The sequence below is a fragment of the Gymnogyps californianus genome, chromosome 1, assembly GCF_018139145.2.
Source record: "Gymnogyps californianus isolate 813 chromosome 1, ASM1813914v2, whole genome shotgun sequence".
In the NCBI taxonomy this organism is placed as follows: Eukaryota; Metazoa; Chordata; class Aves; order Accipitriformes; family Cathartidae; genus Gymnogyps; species Gymnogyps californianus.
In genome coordinates, this window is record NC_059471.1 from 166,346,169 (window position 1) to 166,367,233 (window position 21,065).

Consider the following 21,065-nt stretch of genomic DNA (forward strand, 5'->3'; position numbering starts at 1 on the left):
GAGAAAGAGGTACAGAGAAAGGAGTTCTGGTCTGGGTCAAGGGAAGGATTGTGGAGACATAAGTGAAAATCCATAGGAAAATGTAGTGTTACTTACCCTCCTGGTGGCACATGTCAATCACCAGATGCCTCTTTAAAATAAGTCACTGTGTGATGAGTGGCATATTGGCTTAAGTAAAAGCACTCGCTTGGTTGCGAGTAGCTCCTCATACTGCTCTCCTCACTGTGCTAAGTGCCCTCCGGTAGCGCGACGTGACTGATGAGGGCCAGGAGCACCTAGCACTCTCGTCTTCTGCCCAAGGGAAATGCGTATGCCACAGGGTGGCTGGATTTAGCAGAACTTTACGGTTTGTGGGAAAGGGTTCCTCAGTGTATGTGTTGCTATGTAGTGGGTAGGGAAAGCAAAGGCAGATAAATACGCCTTCCACCCAGAATGGAAGGTGGCGGAGTGGCGTGATAGGTGGCTACGTTAAAAATTCACTTCTGCTTTCTCATCTCCCTTTAATCAGATATTTTACTGGTTTACAAGGATTAATGTTTGCTAATCCTTGATTGGGCAAAGAGTACATATTTTTATAACTTTTTTTTCCTTTATATTTGTGATCAGTAAATGCAATGTCACTTATGTAATCATCATAATTTTTCACTTAAACTAGCAGTCCATGAGAGAGAGTGTTGTGATTTTCATAAATATCATCATTAGTTTATGAGAACAAAGAGCAATATAAGAAAACAACGTGGAACATCTGATTTTAGGCTTGCAGAGAATGAAGATTGTGAACCACTTCTTACAGTGCCTGGCCAGACTGCACACAGGGTGGATGTTTTTTATGGCTCTTATTTCACCCATTCTGATTGTGTGGATACAGCAAGTAAGGCCAGGATGATTTTGTGAATAAAGCATGCCATTAGGATTTAGGAGATGTGGTTTTCATTCCTATTAGTATGCCAAGTTTTATCTGCAGCCTTAAGTTTATCAGTTAATCCACATGTGCTTCAGGTTTTCGTTAGAAAAGAAAATAGGAAAGAGAAATCAAGTTTGTATTTTTTTTTTTCTCCTCTGCACCGATAGAAGCATACACTTACATTGTTCAATGACTCAAGAGCCACAGTCTATCAGCAGTACAGAATGAATTGACCACATTACAACAGCGAAAGTTAACTCTATATAAAATTAAAGTCAATGCATTAAAAAATAGGTTTATAATCTGATGTTTATGCTATGGTAAGACTCACTAGAGTGCAATAAAGCTTGATCATATGTAATGTAGTATAGTGGATTAAATTTCATAATTGCTAATAATAAGTAATCCTTCTGTCTCCAGGGTATATAGAAGGCTGAAAGGCAGCCAAACCACTGCATTTTCATTGTGTCAGTCTCCTTGGCAGTTCTCTGTGGAAGCATGCTGATGGGCGGGAGGGAGGTTAGGAAGAGCCTGTGGGTATGTATGGCATTGCTGTCAGGTTCATAAATTACACAGGTCCACTGAAAAGTGGGTGAACGGTAGCACATGTTGTATATCGTCCTGTGACACTCCAGCGTGGCATTCTTCTGGCTCAGGGGATTCAGTTATTCACTGTGCTCTCCCTCTCTTAATTTCATTTGTGAGCTCATTTCACAGGAGTCTATTCTACTCTTAATGCTTCTATGTAATTTTCCTGAATACTGGAAGTATATAAAAGCAATGAGAAGAGAATAGACCCCTGAGCTTGGACTGTGTTTTCACGGCACTAAATTCCTGTTTTACCATTCATAAGCTCTCACTCTACAAAACCTGTGCTGCTGCTCTAAGATAAAATGTGTAGGTTTGGATTTCATTTTTCTAAGAAGCTGGATAATAGGCATAGAAGTGAAGCATATAGCAGCATATCAGAATGGTTCTGTGTTATATTGCTGTATTTGAAAGTGAAGCTAAAAGAGCAAGTCTTTTACTCTTCTTCACATTTCTTTAATCATTTTTTGTCATGCTGTGAAATAAAACATACTGTGTCATATAATTTTCTTCTTAAGTCACATTGCTCAACCCTATTCTTATTTATCTAGTGAAGCAGGAGGCCATGTCTGAGCACATGTACTTTGCTCCCTGCTCTCTCCAGTTCCAAACTGGAGAACATCATTTGATGTTCAGTTTACAGCCCCTTTTCATTTCATCTTGCTGGGCTGTGTCTTCTCTCATACTTTGCCATAGAGTGACAGAAGTCCTGGATGCCTGAGATGCAAGGGCAAATCTTGCCAAATCAGATGCATCTGGTTCCCTTCATTCCACCATGGGCATCGTTCTTCTCGAGACCTGGGCTGCTTTAGCTCCTTGTAGGCTTCTCCTGTAGTAAAACACGGGTGTTAACAAAGCAGGCTGGAAAGGTTGAAAGTTGACAATATAGGATCAAGAGCAGCTATTAGTAAAAGTTGCTGTCATCTGCGTCTTATACTAGTATATCACTAACATTGTGACTGGAATGAGCTGATCTGTGGCTCTTGCTTACCACCGACACCAACAGCCTGGGAGAGGTTCCTGTAGGGTCAAGAGGAAGGAGAGACATGTCAAAACTGCGGGTTGTCCCCAGCTTGTCTCAGATCTGCCTCAATTTTACATGCTGTATCAGTGGGTTGGGAGGAGAGGATTAGCACTAACAACAGTGTCCTTCACACCTGAGTCTCAACAGAGTCCTTTACGGAGCACAGCCAGGGAGAAATATCGCCATACAACTTCTCTCGTTCATCTTTGCATGTGGTTTTAGGTTTTAGTAGTTTGGTTACTTGGGTTGTGTCCAAGCTTTTCGTTGCATCCCTGAGAGATTATAAATTTGTTTTACCTAAGTGAAAGTTAGAACCTTTCATACACAGCGCTGTGAAAAGCTGAAGATTTATTGAAGGGTAACAAAGTGTCGTGTTCGTTTTGTCTTAGGGGCCACGAGGTAAAAATTGTCAACTTTGGAAATAAAAGGTTTCTCCTAACTACAGTATACATGTTGCCTGCAAGTCTAATTTGGTGTCTGAAAGGCTGTCCTTCTCACTTTTACATGGTAATAAGGATTCTGCAGGCAATATTTACATTAGGGCTGCTCCAGCTTGTGCAGACTGTTCCTGTGTGTAGAATTTGGAAGTTCATTTGTCCTTTAATTAGCAATTATATAGATGATGAAAAGCTAGTCAACCTCAGGGCTTCAAATACCGTAGGAAAATTAAGATGTGGGGCTTTTTTGCGCCCCCCCCCCCCGCCGATAATTCAAAGCTTTCTGTGTAGTCATGGGACTTGTGCATTTGTCTTCCTAACAAAAGCTGAGATTCAAAAGTTTGTGGTTTTGGGAGGAAGACAGACTTCGGTGAGACTCATGATGAAATCACATGAGTGAGAGACAATATAAACAGGATCTGCTTACTCTCACCATAAATGTGCCATCTCTGAAATGGAAATAAAAAGTAATCCTAGGGTTTTTTCTAGCCATGAGTATAAGCAGCTATGAGATTGAATATATTTGTAGGGTAGGTCTGCTGAATAAGAAAATACTGTTTTTACACAGTCAGCTTTCATTCTAGCATTTCATTTTAACTGTACCCATCCTTTTCAGTTCTGCAATGCAATGTAATCCCTATTTTACTGGAATACAGCATGTCCAAGTGAGACACTGTCTTCATTGCAGTCAATGGTATTTTGCCATTGACGTCAAGAAAACCAGGTTCTCATCCTTGTTACGAATAAGTGGTGTTTGAAATAGACTCTTTCACTGGCATTAGATCATTGCAGGCAGGTAATTTGTAAACTTGTGGAAAATATTTTAGATACTATCAAAGTCCTAATGTATGTATGCTTGATTAAGTTATTAAACAGTGTTAAGCTGATATTCAGTGTACATTCAGAAATTAAAGCAAAGCAAAGGTTCCTTTGGGAATAAGGCACCTTGGACCAAGAACATAAGTGTAAATCTAGACAAAAAGTAAAGTGTTAGCTAGGCACTAAACATGAACAATTTCAACAGGGAATGTAGGTTGTACAGCCCCAGATGTCTAGCACCCTGGTGCTTCTGGCAAGCTGAGAAGGATTCTCAGTGGGTTCTGCTGCCATGGACAAGTACATAGGTACACAGGCAAGGGCATTTTTATTCTGCTTGGAGGATTTTGTTGTTAATATTCAAGTTAATGAAATGTCTGACCTATTGAATTATTTTCCTAACCATTTATCCAACTTTAAAATGCATGAAAAATTCAATACCACTAACATAGCAAAAATGATTTAAATGTTGTGTGTTCACTGAGTGCATAATAATCTGCAGTGTATAGATAACTTTTCAGTTTGCTGCACAGAGATTTAGCTGTGCAACTTTGAGCTAAGTTAAAATAATGATGTACATTTTCCCATTTAATTTTAGATCCTATTTTTCAGTATATGGGTCAGCTCCTTAACTCAGTCCTGCATTAGTCTTGTTGCACAAAGCAGGTTTAGAACTATGATCACGTCTTCCATGTTTTCGTTTCTTTAAAATACTGAACTCTAAATTGGATGTTTATATCTAGAAATATAGATGTGTCCAACGACAGTTATTGTCTTCTTGTAATCTGCACAGCAAAAGTTATGTTTAACCTCTGAAACAAATAAGTTTTACTAATGACTCTTCTGCTGATAAATCTCTGCAGTTTTTTAACCTTTCAGGAATTAGAGAGTTTAAAGAGAAAAGACAGTTACTTTCTTCTCATCTTAATCTCAGTTGTAAAGTTTAACAGCTTTTGCTGTCTCATTTGCCCATGTACCTTCTCTGTCGTTGTGAGGAACATTTTAGCACACTAGCTTGTGTCTGCATTTTGGCTTGGGGGGGAAGCTAAGCTGCCTTGATTTTGAACTTGACAGACTGTGTGAGCCTCTGTGAGCACATCTGAATGAGTAATTCTTCAGTTGCGCACCCCAGAAATATGAGGCTTAGCTCCCAGTTTGCGCTGACGTGGAGCAGTTTGATGCTAATCAAATCCAGGCCTTGGTGGTCACTGTTTCTCAGGCGTGTTGTGGCTAGCTCTTCTGCAGTGGTATGAGGGGTCCCATGCACATTTTTCTTTCCTGCTTTCTATTCACATGTGTGTGTAGAAAGATGTTAACACACATCACGCATTTTTACATAAAAGTGTGTGTATTTGTTTAAACCCCACATACACGCTTCCACGTACTTGCACACCAAGTGTTTGGAATCGGCTCAATGAATCATGCCAATTCAAGTTTTGTTATACTCTCCATTTTATGCCTTAAAACTACACCTTTACAAGGAGGGTAGTCTGGGAGATTTGTCAACACAGGTCACTGGAAGGTACTGCTGAGGGATACCAGCCCAAGTCTTGTCCGTAGAGCGCTCTATATTTAGGGATTTTGTACTATTCATATATGGAAATTCCTCTTGTCCTCAATTTATGCTTGATGCAGGCTTTGTTAATGCACATTTTCTTATTGAACACACAGAATAAAAATATGATTGAAGTTACAAGAATGAGTGACTGCCCTTGCACAAATAGAAGCCTATATATATATATTTTAGGTATACATCACCTCGCCTTTAATTTTAACAGGTGGTATGAAGTGGTGAGCTGCTAAGTAAATATTACCCTTTTCCCTTCCCTGATTTTAAAAGATACGTGTGGAAAAATAATTTGGCTAGTATAGGCTTTTGGCTTTTTAGTGTCTATTGAAAAATAATTCCATGCAGATCTTACGGTAGACATTCTTCATTGTGCTTGTCAATTGTTTCACAGCTTTACACGTATTTTAAATGAGATAGCTGGACTATGCTGCTTTAGCATTTAAATGAAGCCAAATTAGTATTCTGTCAGCAAGCAGAAGGGGTTTTTATACTAGAAAGGTGTAGGAGGGAGATGGATAATGACGGATGAAACTTGCTGATACAAACACATGCCATGTTTTCTTAAAAATATGAAATTCTGAACCACTGAAGCTTGTAGATTGCTAAAGCTGACCCTAGATGATTTTAACATATATGCCAATTCCTGGGGGCTTACGAAATTTATTAGCAAAATGATACAATGGTAACATACAGAAGTAAATTTTGATATTTTCTAAGTATTTCTTGCATCATGACACTGTAATCATTTTTCGGTTTAGACAGAAAATGTATCCTCGCGAAGACATTTGACGAGATTTTAAATAGCTAAAAATTAGATGCACAATTTAAAAAAAGAATCCATAGCAGGAGCCCATGTTCACAAAATCACTTCTTTCTTCAAAACATTATTGAATAGGCATTCTGCAGAGTGCTTCCTATTGGTAAAACATTGTTTTCTCTATATGTTTTATCTCAATAAAGAATTAAACAATCATACTATGCCTGGTAGTATACTAAGTCGTCCTAGGTCACAGCTGATATGGGGAGCTGGTTGCAGCGCTCCTAGCAGCACCACTTGTACAGAAGACTCACTGTACAGACTACGAAAGAATAGAAATGTATGTGGGTGTTGTTCTCTCCATTTCAACGGTATCCTAGAGGTGCAAAATAAGGACAGAGATTGCTGAAGAATGAGGCGGTCTCTTTTTTTGCAAGCTTGGGTGGTTATCCCATAAATGACATCTATAATAGACATTAAACATACATTAAAAATGTTTATTACATGGTTATTTCACTGCTTATGGAGTAAGGCAGATGCCATTAAATCAAATCTGATTTTATTATTAATCCAACAGCTTCCTTTCCATTTTTCCCTAGGCTTTTTACCATACTCGTTGGTCAGCAGTTTTGGCTCGTTCTTTTGTTGTTGTTTCTCTCTGTCACCTCTGTAGTGGTCAGCTGGACAAGGTGGGAATATGGTTGCAAATGCAGATTAAATTGCTGAGCTGGGTGGGGGGCAGTAAAGAAATAAAGGGGACCTGGAACAAAGCTGCAAGGGGAAAAGGAATTCGGAGACTATTGAGCTGAAAATAAGATGTGAAGAGAGAGAGGGAGACAGTTGACAGATGAGAGAGAAGAAAGTTGAATTTGCAAAGAAGAAAATAGGAAAGTTATCCGAACAGCCAGAACAGCCAAATAAAATAATGTACTCTAGTTTATCACAAATGCCTTGTGGATGTCACCTACTGGTATCCTTCAGATAGTTACCTTTTAATTGTATTGCAAAAATGTAAATCCTTCCATTAGCTATTTCTCATCTGATTACTATAATGACCCATTTTCTGGTCTTCCTATTCTTCTCCTGTGTTATTCATCCTCTTAAAATTTCTGGCACTCATTTTATCTCTCATAGGTTCCAAATTCCCATTTTACCTTATTATTTCAGGAGCTTGCGTTGGTTGTATCTGCAGTTAAGAAGTGGATTAATAAAACTTAACATTTGCATTTTAAGTTCTCAACAGATGTAATTCCTTGTGCAGTTTGGATTTAGTTGTAGCTCATGCCGTCTCTCGCCATTTTTTGGTTTATGATTTGCACGTGGTGTTTTGTCATTTATTTGCCTTCCCCTTTGCTCCCTGACCACTGATGTGGAGGAATCCCTGGCCTGTGCAAGGTCTCAGTTCACATTGGTCTGTAGCACAAATGTAGATTGCAATATTATGTAGTTGTAGCGCTCTCTGAAGGTGTTTGTTGTTGCCGGTCTGTCCTGGTGATGAAGCACGCAGCAACCCGTTCAGTGTGACCCCAAGCAGCAGTCGGGCTGCAGGATGCCTGCGAAGCAGCTCTGAGTGGGAAGGGCACACCAGGGTGGTGGCGGGGAAATGCGCACTTTAAAGCATCCCGCTGTGCTTCAAACTCCTCCATCCCGCGGCCTCCCAGCGTGCCGGTTTTGAACTGGCACTTCTGTGTCAATCTCCAGAGGGCTCTGCCAGCAGAGCGCTGTTTTCTGGGAACACATTTCGAAATTTCAGGGTGCTAGTGGGCGCACCATGCTCTGCTCCCTCTGTTTTCCAAACTGAAATCATGGATTTTTATCTCCTGGGCAGCTCTGAAGTGCCAGTACCTCTAGTGTTTTCTTTTAAAAAGTGTCGTTAACGTTACGTATCGTTATAAAACTTCAAGTGTGAAGAATCTGGAGAATTTTTCCCAGTCCGTCTGTGCTGCACTTCCATGGGAAAACCTGGCTGCACCGCTCTCATGCTGGTTCTGTCCTCTGGGCTCACGGCCAGGGAGGGCACCCGAGTCCTGGGGGCTCGGTGGGAACATCAGCGCTTGGTAAACTCCTTGTGATAGCTATTAATTCGGAAAAGATCAGCTGTACCTATCTTGGACCAAATTAGGGTGAGACACAGAATGAGTTCCTGAAAATTAAGAAATTGCCTGCAGCTGAGTAAGCCCATTGTATGTGATACAGAAACATAACATTTCAAAAGCATATTTTAACCTTTTCCTTAAGTATTCTTCATTCCTACTACTAAAGTAACACAGTCATTTACTTTCAATTCTGTGCAGAAATTTGGTTTACTTATGCTGTTGAGTATCTGTGAGAAATCTGTTTGATAAGAAAATATGAACACAAATCATGAATGGAAAATATTTTATGATTCAAAGGTTCATATTACAGCAGAAACAATTAAGTTTAAATGTCAGGATTCTTAAAATGAGAAAAGCCTTATGCTTTTCTGGATCCAGATCTGGATCACAAATACAGGAAGAATTAAAAAAACCCACATAAACAAGATGTGTACTTGAATAGTAGAGTTTCTACAACTATACTTAATTAACAGTGACTAAATTTAGGCTTATTCATTTGAAAAACCTGAAATTTTAGTTAATTCTTTAGTACAACTCAGAAATACATTTTAAGTCTAAGTCAGTCATGTGAAGATATCCCAAGTGGCTACATATTAGCACATAGCAGATATGTAAGTTACATTATCATCTAATTGTCCGTAATAAGAGGGTTTTTTCTCTTTGCTTGTTATTCATATAAATCTACTCTTCTGATTCATTATTAATCATAGTTCATGGGGTGATTTGGTATAAAATGTTCATGACAGGATTTCTTATGTTATAGTGAGTTACTGTACTGTAGTGTATGTTTGTGACAAGATGATGTAGAAATTTATTTGGCTTCACAATAATACTGCTGGCTATTATACCTAATACTATAAATTAATAGATACAAATATACGTATAAACTAATTTCTGCTTTAACATTTCAAGCTCTAGCAAAATTAAAGGTCTGAAAACTTGTCCCAAACAAATGTGGATTTTCATGGCATTATTTCTGATCTGAAGGGTGATTATTTAACGTTGTAGTAACATTCATAAAATAGGATTAAAATAGAGTATGATCTTCGTAACGCATAAATGGGCTGAATAAGTTATATTAGATTTAATTGAAGAAATGTAAAAGTTACTTATTTTGGAAGTACAGATCACACGAGAGAATCTAACGAGCTCTGAGTATATTACTGAACAGCAGTACTGGGGGAATAATCTGGGCAGGAGGAGTAGAGCTACTGGATATTTGATTGAACATCAGTCAACAGCATAACAAAAAAAGGACTGTGATATATGAATGTTGTGCATACTAACAAGAGGAGTGTGTATAAAAACTTGCAGATTTCTGTCCCCTGGTGTGGTTCCCTTTATGTTTCAGCTGGGATAATGTGCTTTTACATTGGATTCTTTATGTCCAGTTAAAACAAATTTAGGAGAGTTATTCTTGGTAGAAGAGTTTTGCAAAGTTGCATGTATGTTATGATAAATGACTTGCAAAAGAAAGGAAAACTGTTCTTTTTTCTGTTTTATATTATTTATTTTTAAAGTAAAAATTTTGTGTGTTTATATTGCTTTTTAGATGAGGGGAAGAGGAATGGTTGGCTTTTTTCTGCTCATGTTGTACATTAGAAATCATGGCTGTGTCTCAACTTGTAGCCAAATAGCTAGTATTACAAGCATGTTCCTTCTAGGGGGAGCAAGATTGAGGGCAAATGTAACTTTCTGCCAACATGTAAGTGGATGTTATAAAGGAGATAATGATGAATTATTTTCATAAATCAGTGAGGACAGAACAAGAGCTAGAGAAGAGACAATTTAGGTTAAATATTAACGAAAACATAATTCAAGAATCAGAATGGTTAATCATTGGATTAAGGATATTTGCTAAATTACAATATTTAGAATTATAAAAAGGCATGACTAGACATTGGGGAGATTCTTGACAACATTAAGAGTGGTTTGGAAATCATTATAGATGTGATTCAGGGCCTCTGACTTCTTGCAATGTGGGGCCACTGTCCTGTGGTTAGCTGCATCCGCAGGTCTGCTAAGTCATTTTGGTTTCATGCAGGTCCAAAAATCCGCTCATGTAACACTCTCTGCAAAATAAGGACTGCTGGTGTTGCTACTACTGATGGGAAAAGTGAGGAATGAATTCCTTGGCACTGTCTTTCCTTCTTTCGACTTTTATTGCATGGGTTGGATGGCCCTAAGGTAAAGAACCAGAAAAGCAAAGCCTGAGCTGTGGAGATTAGGTTTATCCTCTTTTTGACACTCCCTTTGAAGAGAACTTTCTGCTTTCAGGAACTTTTGATAAGGCTGAAGAAAAAAGAGAGAAAGAGCAGAGGTGAAGAAAACATGCTACACTGCCCTGTACGAGGAGTCCTGTGCAGCCCACCTCACTGAGAAAATTCAAATAGAATTTATAGCAAGGAAGCCTTTCCCCATGATAACCCATTCACTGGCGGGTTTTGCCAGAATGCTTCGTTAATAATGTATCTGCCCAAACTGTGGAATTCAAAAAGATACACACATCTATATTCTTTTTAATTTATAAAATAACTTTAAGGACAATAAGTTTGAGATGACCAAAGCTTTGCTGGTTTTCACTGTTAGTATGAAGTTCAGTTTATCTTTTTTTTAACTGTAGTACAAAATCAGCCTCCTGTTTGGAGAGCTCTTCAGTACAGCTTGCCCACTTGCTTTGTTCTAATTTGGTTATGTACAAAAATGTTTCTTCCTTAAGCCAGACTAATGTTGAATGTTTAATGAAGGAATCTGCATAAGAAGATGTGTATGATCTGAACGGCCTTGCGGTTTCAATTTATCTCAAATCATGCAGACAATAATCTTTTATGTTGGAATTTGTCGTGTTGCTCAGAGCCACAAGGGAACAACTTACTTGAGCTACTGATGGATGAATATTTTTGCCACTTTATTTGTATCCTTTTGTAACCCCACTTTTTGATGGTGTTCCTTCCTGCTCTTACCTCAAGGCATGAAAGAAAAAGATATTTTGAGAAGTGCTTTTGCTGTCCCCTTGCTGCCCCTGGCAGAGTTAATCCAGCCGTCCTGCTGTGCTCATAGAGCCTGTTCTCTCCCACCCACGGTGCTTCCTCCTCACAGATTAAGAGTCAAAGTACAGCATGATGCTGGCTCTGCCTATGATGTATGATTCTCCTCTGCCATGGTGGCCATTGCCTTTTTTTAAGGTAGTTGTAGCGTTGCTACAGTTGTGACAGCATAAATGGTATAAACGAAGCAAGGATATAAGGGAGAACTAATAGCTTTTTTTTTAAAGCCATATCATGTAGTTGGAAAATGAACAAGATATGGGCTTCAGAACCTGACAAGCAACATCACAATCCAAACCGAATGTAGGTTAGACAAAATTGCTCTTAATTTATTTTAATTATGCTAATCAATTAGACTACCTGAAAGAAAACAGTAGATTACTATAGCTGCAGTTGAGATGAATTGGTAGCTTTTACATATGTAGTAGCTTCTTCCATTTGGTGTTAAAGGATGAGACTGATGAACATGGAGAGGGGTGTGAAACCTGGGGAGAGAGGCTGGTACAATTTATTTCAAGTCATGATTTTCTTCCAGAACCTGTAGTAATTGTTTTAATGAGTTTAATTAAATAATTGTTTAATGAGCAAGGATTGCAAACCAGGACAGTATAAGACAAATGGGAAAATAAGTTGATGGAGGATTTTTTTATTTATTATTTTTATGCTAAGTTTGTATGTCATACCATAACCTATACTGAGGTTATCGATCATTCAAAGTTTATTCTTTTGGGGAGTGTCCTTGCTGAAAGAAAAGTGATGAAATTGGTCAGCTGGCTGTTGCTGCAGAGCAGGTAGAGCGATAATTGAGGGCCCTCTTTACATCATGTCATATATGTAGGTACATATTTCCTGTAAAGTAATGAAGTTAAGATCTCGATAGAGGTGACATCCTTGGACAGCATAACACATGGTACCCAAAATAGAGTCAACGGCGCCTATACTAGCACATCACAAAATGTGTTTTACTTCATCCAGTGTGCCAAATGCTGTCAAAGAAAGCAGTGTGGCCGAGGCTAAGTAGCCACTCTGCAGTAGGGTGAATCCATACTGATTACTGATAAGACAGAAACAGTTATGAGAAGAAAAACATTTTTCATGAAATGGCTACCCTGTCTCTGACAGGTTTGTTCCAGTCCTCAGGGGGAAAATGGCAGACAACTGACAGACAAACTAGAAAACTAAATTTAGTAACTGCTGAATACTAAAAAACATAGGCTCATAGACCATGGTTTCTGTTAAAACTTTGGCTTTAGGGTTCTTTACAGATTTTTATTTTTTTTTATGCTAGCTGTCCTCTTCTTTCGGGTGGTGCAGTGTGAGAGAAGCTGAGATTTCGCTGTGGTGGATGTATCTCACATTTGGCTTGCGCCACTGTAAGCACAAGCAGCTGCTGAAGAGGAGATTTCCACTCCTTCCTCTTTCCCCCATCCTTGGTCATACTTTCCTGTCCATTTATTTGTGTTAGCTCTTCTGTGGTCAAGTAAGGAAGCAGATGAGGAGCTGGCCATACAGAGAACTGCTCCCTGCCTGCTTACAGGTTCCGTTTTTAAGGTGGATGGGATCCCTGGAGTGATCCTGCTCCCACTCTGCAGCCCAGCACCCCTCCAGTCAGACCGAACCCTGGTATTTTCTTCTGCAGATCTTCTTTCTTTTAAGGAAGCATTTCCATGCAGTTTTCACAGGACTTATAGGACAATTCACCTGTACTTTGGCAGCATATTGGATGGGTTGTGCCCTTAGCATCACACTATCAGTTCATACTAGTAGAGTATTGACATTGCCAGTGAAGGCTTTTGTATCAAAGGCTACAAACACTTTTCACATTTTTATCTTTATGATTCTTTTACGGCTCTTCCCTAAAAAATTGGAAAAATATTAATGCTAGCAGTAGGACAATAATGCATGGTCAAGTTTGTAACTCTGGCTATTTAATACTTTAGGGGATAAGGGTATTCTGGATTGCTGTGTGTGGTTGCGTGTGCAAACTGCTCCATAGCACAGCCTGAATGCAAGCTATAGGTAGCCTCTGTGCATTGACTTGGCTTCAACTAGATATTCAAGGGTGGGGCCCATGCTTTTAATGTGAATGTTTTACAATACAGAAAAATAATTGTATTAACCTGAAAATGCTTTAGTACAATAATAATTAGATCTTCATGCATACAGCTGGTAACCTGCAAGTATACTAGGAAACTGAATGTGTGCTAAATAACATCTCTTAACAACATTTGTTCTGATGCATCGTCCAAGTTCTCCTGTCCAGTATTTGGCTTTTCTTTCTGTATGTTGAAGACATTCTTTCTATAGTTGTTGTGTATCTACAAGATGATGATGATTAAAAAACAAAATGCATAGAAGGACCTCTATTAGAAGGAGATATTTAACACCATCTTAGGTTTTTTTCATTATTTTTACTGCCATTTTTATCAGAGTATATAATTGCAAGATATAGAAATAATCAATTTTCAATTCTAATATATTAATATCTATATAATTAACTGATATTATTCTCATATTACAGAGCTTACCTTTTAATGACTGCATTAGTTATAACTGTGAGCTAGAGTAATCTACATTTTTACTCCAAGCAGCAAATGGCTGTTTGCTTCTTCTGGTATTATGAAAACATTCATTACTGTATGTTATTAGAAAGCTTGAGTGTGTTTAAAAAAAAAAAAAAAAGCTATTTATTTAGTAGACGAATGTGTCCCATTCTTTAAAGGGGCTTGAATGTGTTTTTTTTCCTTTTGCTTGGAATTAAGTCCATGATGAAATTGAATCAAGATCAGAAAAAGGATCAGTTCTAGAGCTGTTAAAATTTTCTATGGAGATTTGTATTTTAGCTCCTATTTCTTGTTACACTAGCTATATTTCACGCTTGTATACAGATTAATGTGCTTTGCTGATAACTGCATATTAAAAATAGATAAATAAATGATTAGCTCGTTATGAAATGTGTTGTAGCACCAGTAACTTTAATTATAATTTATCTGCTGTGTAAGTAATCCTGCAAAATATTGTGGGATAACATACTGGTATTGCAATTGCTATGTTAAAATGATTGACATTGAAGACCTCTAGGAGGTTGGCTGGGAATAATACTCCTGGTCTCTGTTGCCACACATTTTCCAAATCTGATCTGAACCAGTGACTGGACCTGTCATTAGCTCAACACACAAGTGGAAATGCAAGTCACCAGTGGAGGGAACAGTCTGAGAAGTCTATCCTCTAGGACTCAGTTTGGGAATGTATTCCACTTTTCAAACTGTCCAATATTTTTTCCACTTACTGCCTGTGAAAACAGAAGGAGTGTTTTCACTTTGTGTACAGACCTGCTTAGTGCTTGCTATTTTTCACATAAATAATATTTTCAGCCTTGTCTCTTAGAATAGGTAATCATTATTGTAATAATCTTTGTGTTTGTATGTATAATAGACTTCTAGGATTTCTGATTTATGGGGTTTTGAGCCTCATGTAATAAAAATGCACATATGTAATATTTGTCATTACATCTGAGGCTTGCAAATTCATTAAACTGTGATTCTATTTTTTTTAAAGGCCATGGATTTAACTTCTTTTTTATTAAAAAATTGTTTTTAAAAAGCGGTCCAGCACGTAGCTTGAGACACATCCTCAGGAGGTAAAGTGGCCAAGTCTCAGTATTGGCCAGGTCTTTTTTCATTGTGTTTTCCTGATTTTTATTAATGAAAAATTAAATTAATATTTTCCCATTGAAATATTAAGGGTTATCAATTGCAAACATAAAATTACAATTACTTTTTTTTATCTTTAGTGGAACCAAAAGTACTAGCACCTGGTATTTTCAGTCAGCCAATTCTTAAACTAATGAGAATTTGAAAAACAGTTTAATGATAAAAATGACTTGTCTGCCGAAGTCAGGAAAAAAATTCCAGCAGCCTCGGTAGTACCAAAGGCTGTCCTGAGAACTTCTGCAAAAAATAATAAATCCTTACCCTCCTGAATCTGACCTGGAATGGCAACAGCTGAACAGCGTTGTAACACCGCTGCTCTGGCAACAAGTAATGTGCAGCAGTGCAGCTCAGAGGAGTGTAACAACCCAGGATTCAAAATTACCTTTACTTGGAGAAGACTCTTGGCCTTTGGCTTCTCAGTACCATTAAACTGGAGATCTGCAACTGAATTAATATTTGAGGAGGGGGGACGACACCAAACAAACATCAGTTCCTCATGATAACGTATAGAAATGGAACTTACTAGGCGGCCATCTGTGTTTGTGAAATGCTGTCGCCAAGACAACTGACATCTGTTTCCAGTTGGGTGATTAATTCGGGGATAATGGCGCATATTTCATATCATTATCATATGAAATCATAAGTCTCTTACAAGCCTCTTCATAGACATAATGAACAGTTGCTTCCACTGCAGTTGTGGAAACCAGCGAAGTCTTGCATCTAGCAGAGTTGCAACAAGTCTCTGGTCTGCAGGGTGCTCTGGAGCCTCTCTGTTTTCACGTGCCTGCGCTTTGCTGGGCGGTCAGGGCTCTACAGGGCTCTCCCTGCACTGTTAAAAATGGAAAGGGTTTGGGATAATTTAGGCTTGGAAGGGATCAGCAGTTGCAGTCAGGATGAGAAAAAGCATAAAGTATCCCTATGTGAAAAATGCAACAGAAGTTTAGTATGGTTTGGACTGGATTTGGCTGTGTCTGGTATTGGTAAGTCACCGGGCATTCAATATTGCAGCTGACTCGGGCATATTTATCTTTCAAAATATGCCAGTTATTACACCATGTAATCTTGGTCAGTATGTGGGGTATGGGTTTTTTCGCCTTTTTAGGGTGGGTTGGGTTGGGGTTTTTTTTAGTTTTAACTGTTAATCACTGACAGCAATTCTATGGATAGGATTTGTAAAGCTTTGAACAGTTGTCCATGCTGGGAATTTATATAGCAAGTGTATTTAATCCTTTTTCAAATTTTCAGTTAAACCAGTCATGATGATCAGGTGAGCTGTACTGGTTGGTCTGGGCTCGCTTCCTGGGTATTCTGGGCACTGCCATGTTTTAGGATTAGCCCTGTGGGGTGGCATTGTGGCAGGAAAGTGGTAATAATATATCCTTCACCCACAATTCCTGATAGCCCGGAGTTTATTCCAATATGACCAGCAGTAAAATGGTTAATAAATTTGAATTTAGCTAGCGTTTTGGCTGTTTACTTGCAGAAATATGAAGATCACACCTTGTTGGCTTGTATTTACCATTTTTTCTTCTTAAATTCTGAAGTGTCTGATGCTGCTACCAGAGAATCACTAGTACTATTCTGATCACTCTCTGGCTTTCCACTTTGTAGCTAGTTCCTAGTGTCTGATTGCAGCTACATGTTTAGTCCAGACCGCTTGCGCTATTATGGTACTAATTTTAGCCCATACAGTAACTTTTCAGATTATTCCAAAAGAAAGGGAATTGATGTCTTGAATTTCAGTAATCTTTATAATACTCATTTAAAAAAAAAAAAAGTAGAATAATCATAGAAATACAATATTGGATCATATTATTCAATCAGAAGAAAAGATCAGGCAGAAGAATGTTGCAGAAATAATGCTCAGTTTTAGATGGAATAACTTGTTAGTTCCAGCATCTGCACATATACAGTCATCAGGGAGTTACTGGGCTTCATGTGTTTGTTTTTTAAAACATCTGTCAACTCAGTCAGAAATCTAAATGCAAAGTGTTACGTTGGTTACATTTGTGGATTTCTTACATTTCCTAGTGGAATTTCATTTTGTATGCTAATCATTGGAGAATATGGAGGTAAAAATAGGATTAAATTTGTGTGCATGTATAATGTCTTTGGACAAATGACTTGCCCCATTCTCCTTTAATTGTATTACAGCATCAAACATAAGCAAATGTATGAGATGGAGCTGTATTCTTTTTGTCTCAGGTATCCTACTGTCGGTGTGGAAAGAGGCATGTCATGTACATGCTTTTTTTTTTTTTTGGTCCCAGTAATGAAATAACAGGCTGTGGAGGGCCTTAAGCTACTCTGAACAGCTTCATGACATGTTGTAGCTGATTCCTGCAGCCACACTGCAAAGCTCGTTTCATTGTCATATATTAAGTAAGCTACAATCTGTTTGAAAAAATGCTTCACTGCATAGCACTTAGGTGCATTGTATTGACTGTCCCTATAGTTCAGTGTTACTATGTTCACTGTTACCTGGTATATAGAAAATATTCATGGGGAACTAACTTGTGGACTAAATAAGTACAAGACTTTTATCGGTTATCTGATACACAACATTAAGACATTTCTAAGATACTGCTTTAGGCAACTTTACCATTGCACACTGTTGACCTATATTTGTGATATTTGACATTTTTGATAAATACTCTCAAGGATAATCCATCACAGAACAAGTTTTCAGAGCTTCAGGGTGTTTGTTAAACTCTCATAACTCAAATATACAAGTGTTTCAGAAAACAGTATTTTATATTTGTAAGTTGAGTAACAGGTTTTCCAAGTAAGAAAATTACTAGGGAGTCCATTTCCAGAAGAATACAGCCATCTTCAGTTAACAGAGTATGTGGTCCAGATGAGACTGGGCTACAGCTGCCTATTGGCTGAGGACCATATGTTTCTGTAGGTTGCATCTTTAAGTCCCTACCACTTCAGATTTGGGGTGACCACCGTTTTAATGGAAAAACAAAATGTGGAATAGGCTTAGCAGCACTTGTGGTGTTTAGAGATCTGTATTTCTGTCAAATTGAGCACAGTTTTTGACATAATGTAACCATTTAGACCCATTTACTGATCTCTTACGTGCGAAGTCCCTCAAGACTCGTGTCCTTTTCTCTCTTGTTCAACAGCTCTGTGAAGTGAAAGAGAATTGCTTTGTGTGGTTTGATATAGCTAATAAGGCAGTCAGAGCGCTGAGGACATCGAAACAACCCATGAACTGTAGCTTGACTTAAAAATCTCTGGGTAAATGCTCTTGATGATGAGGAAGCATTATGAAAGAAGCAAGTTCACTGAAGTGCATTACCTGAGTAATGCTTAAAGCAGCTGTAGTTCATTCACGTTTCATATAGTTAAATACGGAGATAAACTGTGCACCCTTCTGTTTAACATTCGATGTAAACTGAATACATAACTAAGTCTCCTGCATGCCTCCGGCATTTTTGTGTGTGCTGCGCTATCTCAGCTTCACTCGTGCTTCTCCAGATTTAGACTAATAGGAAGGCACATAGCAGGCTTGTGGGACTCTGCAGCTCGGGTCTGCTGTTGAGCTGCAGGGTCTGCAACAACCCTGTAAGCTGCCTCTTAGAGGAAGTCCTCGATCTGTTTCATGTCATAGCCCATCACTTTGTAGATGCGGGCAAACAAGATGTTCTTGATGCTCAACAATATCAGATAGCACAGAGACATCCAACAGAGGAAGTGTGGACAAATTCACGTGCCCAGGGATAGGCAGAGTTCACCCGCCAGAATAATGACGGCGTGTTGCTGTACCATATCCTGAAATGTTGGATCTGAGAGATGTCATAGGGGAGTTGCTGAGGTTTGGGTTTTGTTTGTTTGTTCTCATGAATAGTAGCTCCTAATGGTACTGCTTAAACTGAGGTAGTTGTTCACTTAAGAGGTAGCATTTTCAGGTTTTTTGGGGGACTATTACTTTTTCTAGGTTGAGTGAGAAATTCCTCTTGACTGAAGGGTGTTGACACACGGTGGTCCTAAATATAGTGGGAAGTACTGTTTTCTGAGAGGGAATGGAGGCAGCTCTGGTCTATGAAACCATATATACAGTCTGGAAGAGTTACACGAGGACACTGCTGTTTGCAGAGCAGAGGCTTGCTTCTACAATTAGGGCTGCTTTACACTTTGAAGCCATTGTAGCCATTAAAGAATAGCATCAAAATAGGATTTTTTTTTTTTTCCACTAATGCTTAAGTTTCCAACTTGCTCCTTCTGCTGTCTCTGTTTTCCTGAGAGCAGTGGTGGTTTTGTATGTGGCAGGGACACAGAGAGATACAAGTGGGAAGTAGTTGCAGTAAATTTGGAACACGTTTTTGGCAGCATTCTTGGAGTTTGGAGAAGCACAAGGTATTTGAACCTGTCCACTGATGGTCACGTTTGTGTGCAACAGAGATCTTTTTCATTGCGTCTGATAAAAGTAACAGACCTCCGGGACAAAGTTTGTCCATTCTGTGTTTCTTACACAAGGATGATTCTACATGATAATGCAAACTGTACATGTCGTTCGGAGATTACCAGTGACAGGCATGGTGAATGCCTTATCACCTTAAAAGTGATAACATTTATTCATTGTGTGGTTCCTTTTCTCTCTTCTCGCCCTTTCTAAGCATTTGCTGGCTGTTCCTCACTCTCTTCCTCATCCATCCCATGAATCCCTTTAATCTTCATCACTCACTGTTTGCCTGCACCTCTACATTTCCTTCTACAGTCTCCTCCTCCCCTTCCCTTGTTTTTGCTCCTGCTCTGCTGCATTCTCTTCCTCTTTCATTTTCCTTTCCTCCTTACTCATTTTTGAGCCTTTTTTTTTTTTTTTAAGTTTTCCACATCTATACCTGCTTTGGTTTCTTCCTTCATTTTACAGGGGTTTTCCTCTGTTTGATCTCACCTCTCATTTTCTCTGCTGATTGTTTGCCTCACACTGCTCTCTGTCTGCTTAGCCTGTGTAGCGGACTAACTTGTTTAAAGAGAAAATGGCTTCACTCTGAATGGATCTTCATTTAATGATTACAATGGGTTCTTTTTAACGAGGTATTTTTGTTATTATTTCAGGTCTTAAAAATTAGCTTGGTTGGCCACCGGAAGCGCGTTCTGGCATCTTTGGGAGACAGGCTTCACGAAGATCCTCCTCAGAAACCACCTCGGTCAATAACCCTCAGGGTGAGTTCCCATGAAAATTTGTTTGCATTTCTCAAAAAGTCAGCAAGCGTTTCATAACATTGACACGAAAACAACGTCTGCTTTGAGTGGGGTTCAACTTACCTCGCTTCAGAAGTTTACGGTGGAGACATCTTAGGCTGACCTGCTCAGTTGCATCTCCCCATATAGCCCACAGAGATAAAATGACATTTTTACAGGGTGATTCATCTCACCTGTTTCAGATGTCTACCTTAGGATGAGATAAGTAGTATCTTAGAAGTACCAGCTTGTCTTCTTTGCTCTAGAAACTAGCTCAGGACCAGGTGTGTACAAGCTGCACGTCTACATTTGCCCACAGGAATCCCAGCCCAGCCAATCGATATTGCAGAAGGAGAGTTACCATTTTCCTTTCATGTTTTCAAATGCTTGCACTTACTTTTCAGACATGTGCTTTATGCTTTCTTTAAAGAGAGCCTCTTGAAATTGTTGAGATACAAATGCCATTAAGATGTTTCTGTGTATCAAAAGTTTCATCCTGTTTTTAATTTTCATTTGTATTCCTTCTTTCAGAAACCTTGTTACAATGTCCCTGGGGTTTTTCCACACTTGACCAGTTTTAACCTCCTCTCCTTACACCACCTTCACTGGGTTTCTCCGATCCAATGCCTTTGCTTCCTTGCTGTCTGTTACTCTTATCGAGTTGTGGTCTGATGACCCATTCCTACTGTGTTCTCTCCAAGGGAGTTCATATCAACGCTTTTTATTTTGTTATTTTAGGTCACAGTTTTTGCATTTGATTGGGTCTGATTATTTTCATGGGGCTGCACTTCTGACTGGAAGCTCATTTGGGACTAAATTTCCAAATGTCAGAGAGTGTCCATGCTCCCAAGTTAAATTTCCTGGTGTAAAGAGAAATAGAGAAAGACAGAATGAGGGCTTATTTTTACATATACTTACAA

The 21,065-nt window shown here is 38.7% G+C and overlaps 1 protein-coding gene across 16 annotated transcripts in view; it reads left to right on the forward strand.

Annotated features, from left to right (window-relative positions):
• Positions 1-21,065, forward strand: part of ANKS1B (ankyrin repeat and sterile alpha motif domain containing 1B) — a 450,932-nt gene that overhangs the window by 377,799 nt on the left and 52,068 nt on the right. For 12 of the 16 annotated variants that reach the window (XM_050896179.1, XM_050896188.1, XM_050896196.1 and 9 more), the window contains one exon: positions 20,020-20,127. The exons of the other annotated variants lie outside the window; for them this stretch is intronic. In XM_050896179.1, coding sequence (XP_050752136.1) covers positions 20,020-20,127 — 108 coding nt within the window. The remainder of the gene's footprint in view (positions 1-20,019; positions 20,128-21,065) is intronic. 16 annotated transcript variants of the gene reach the window in all.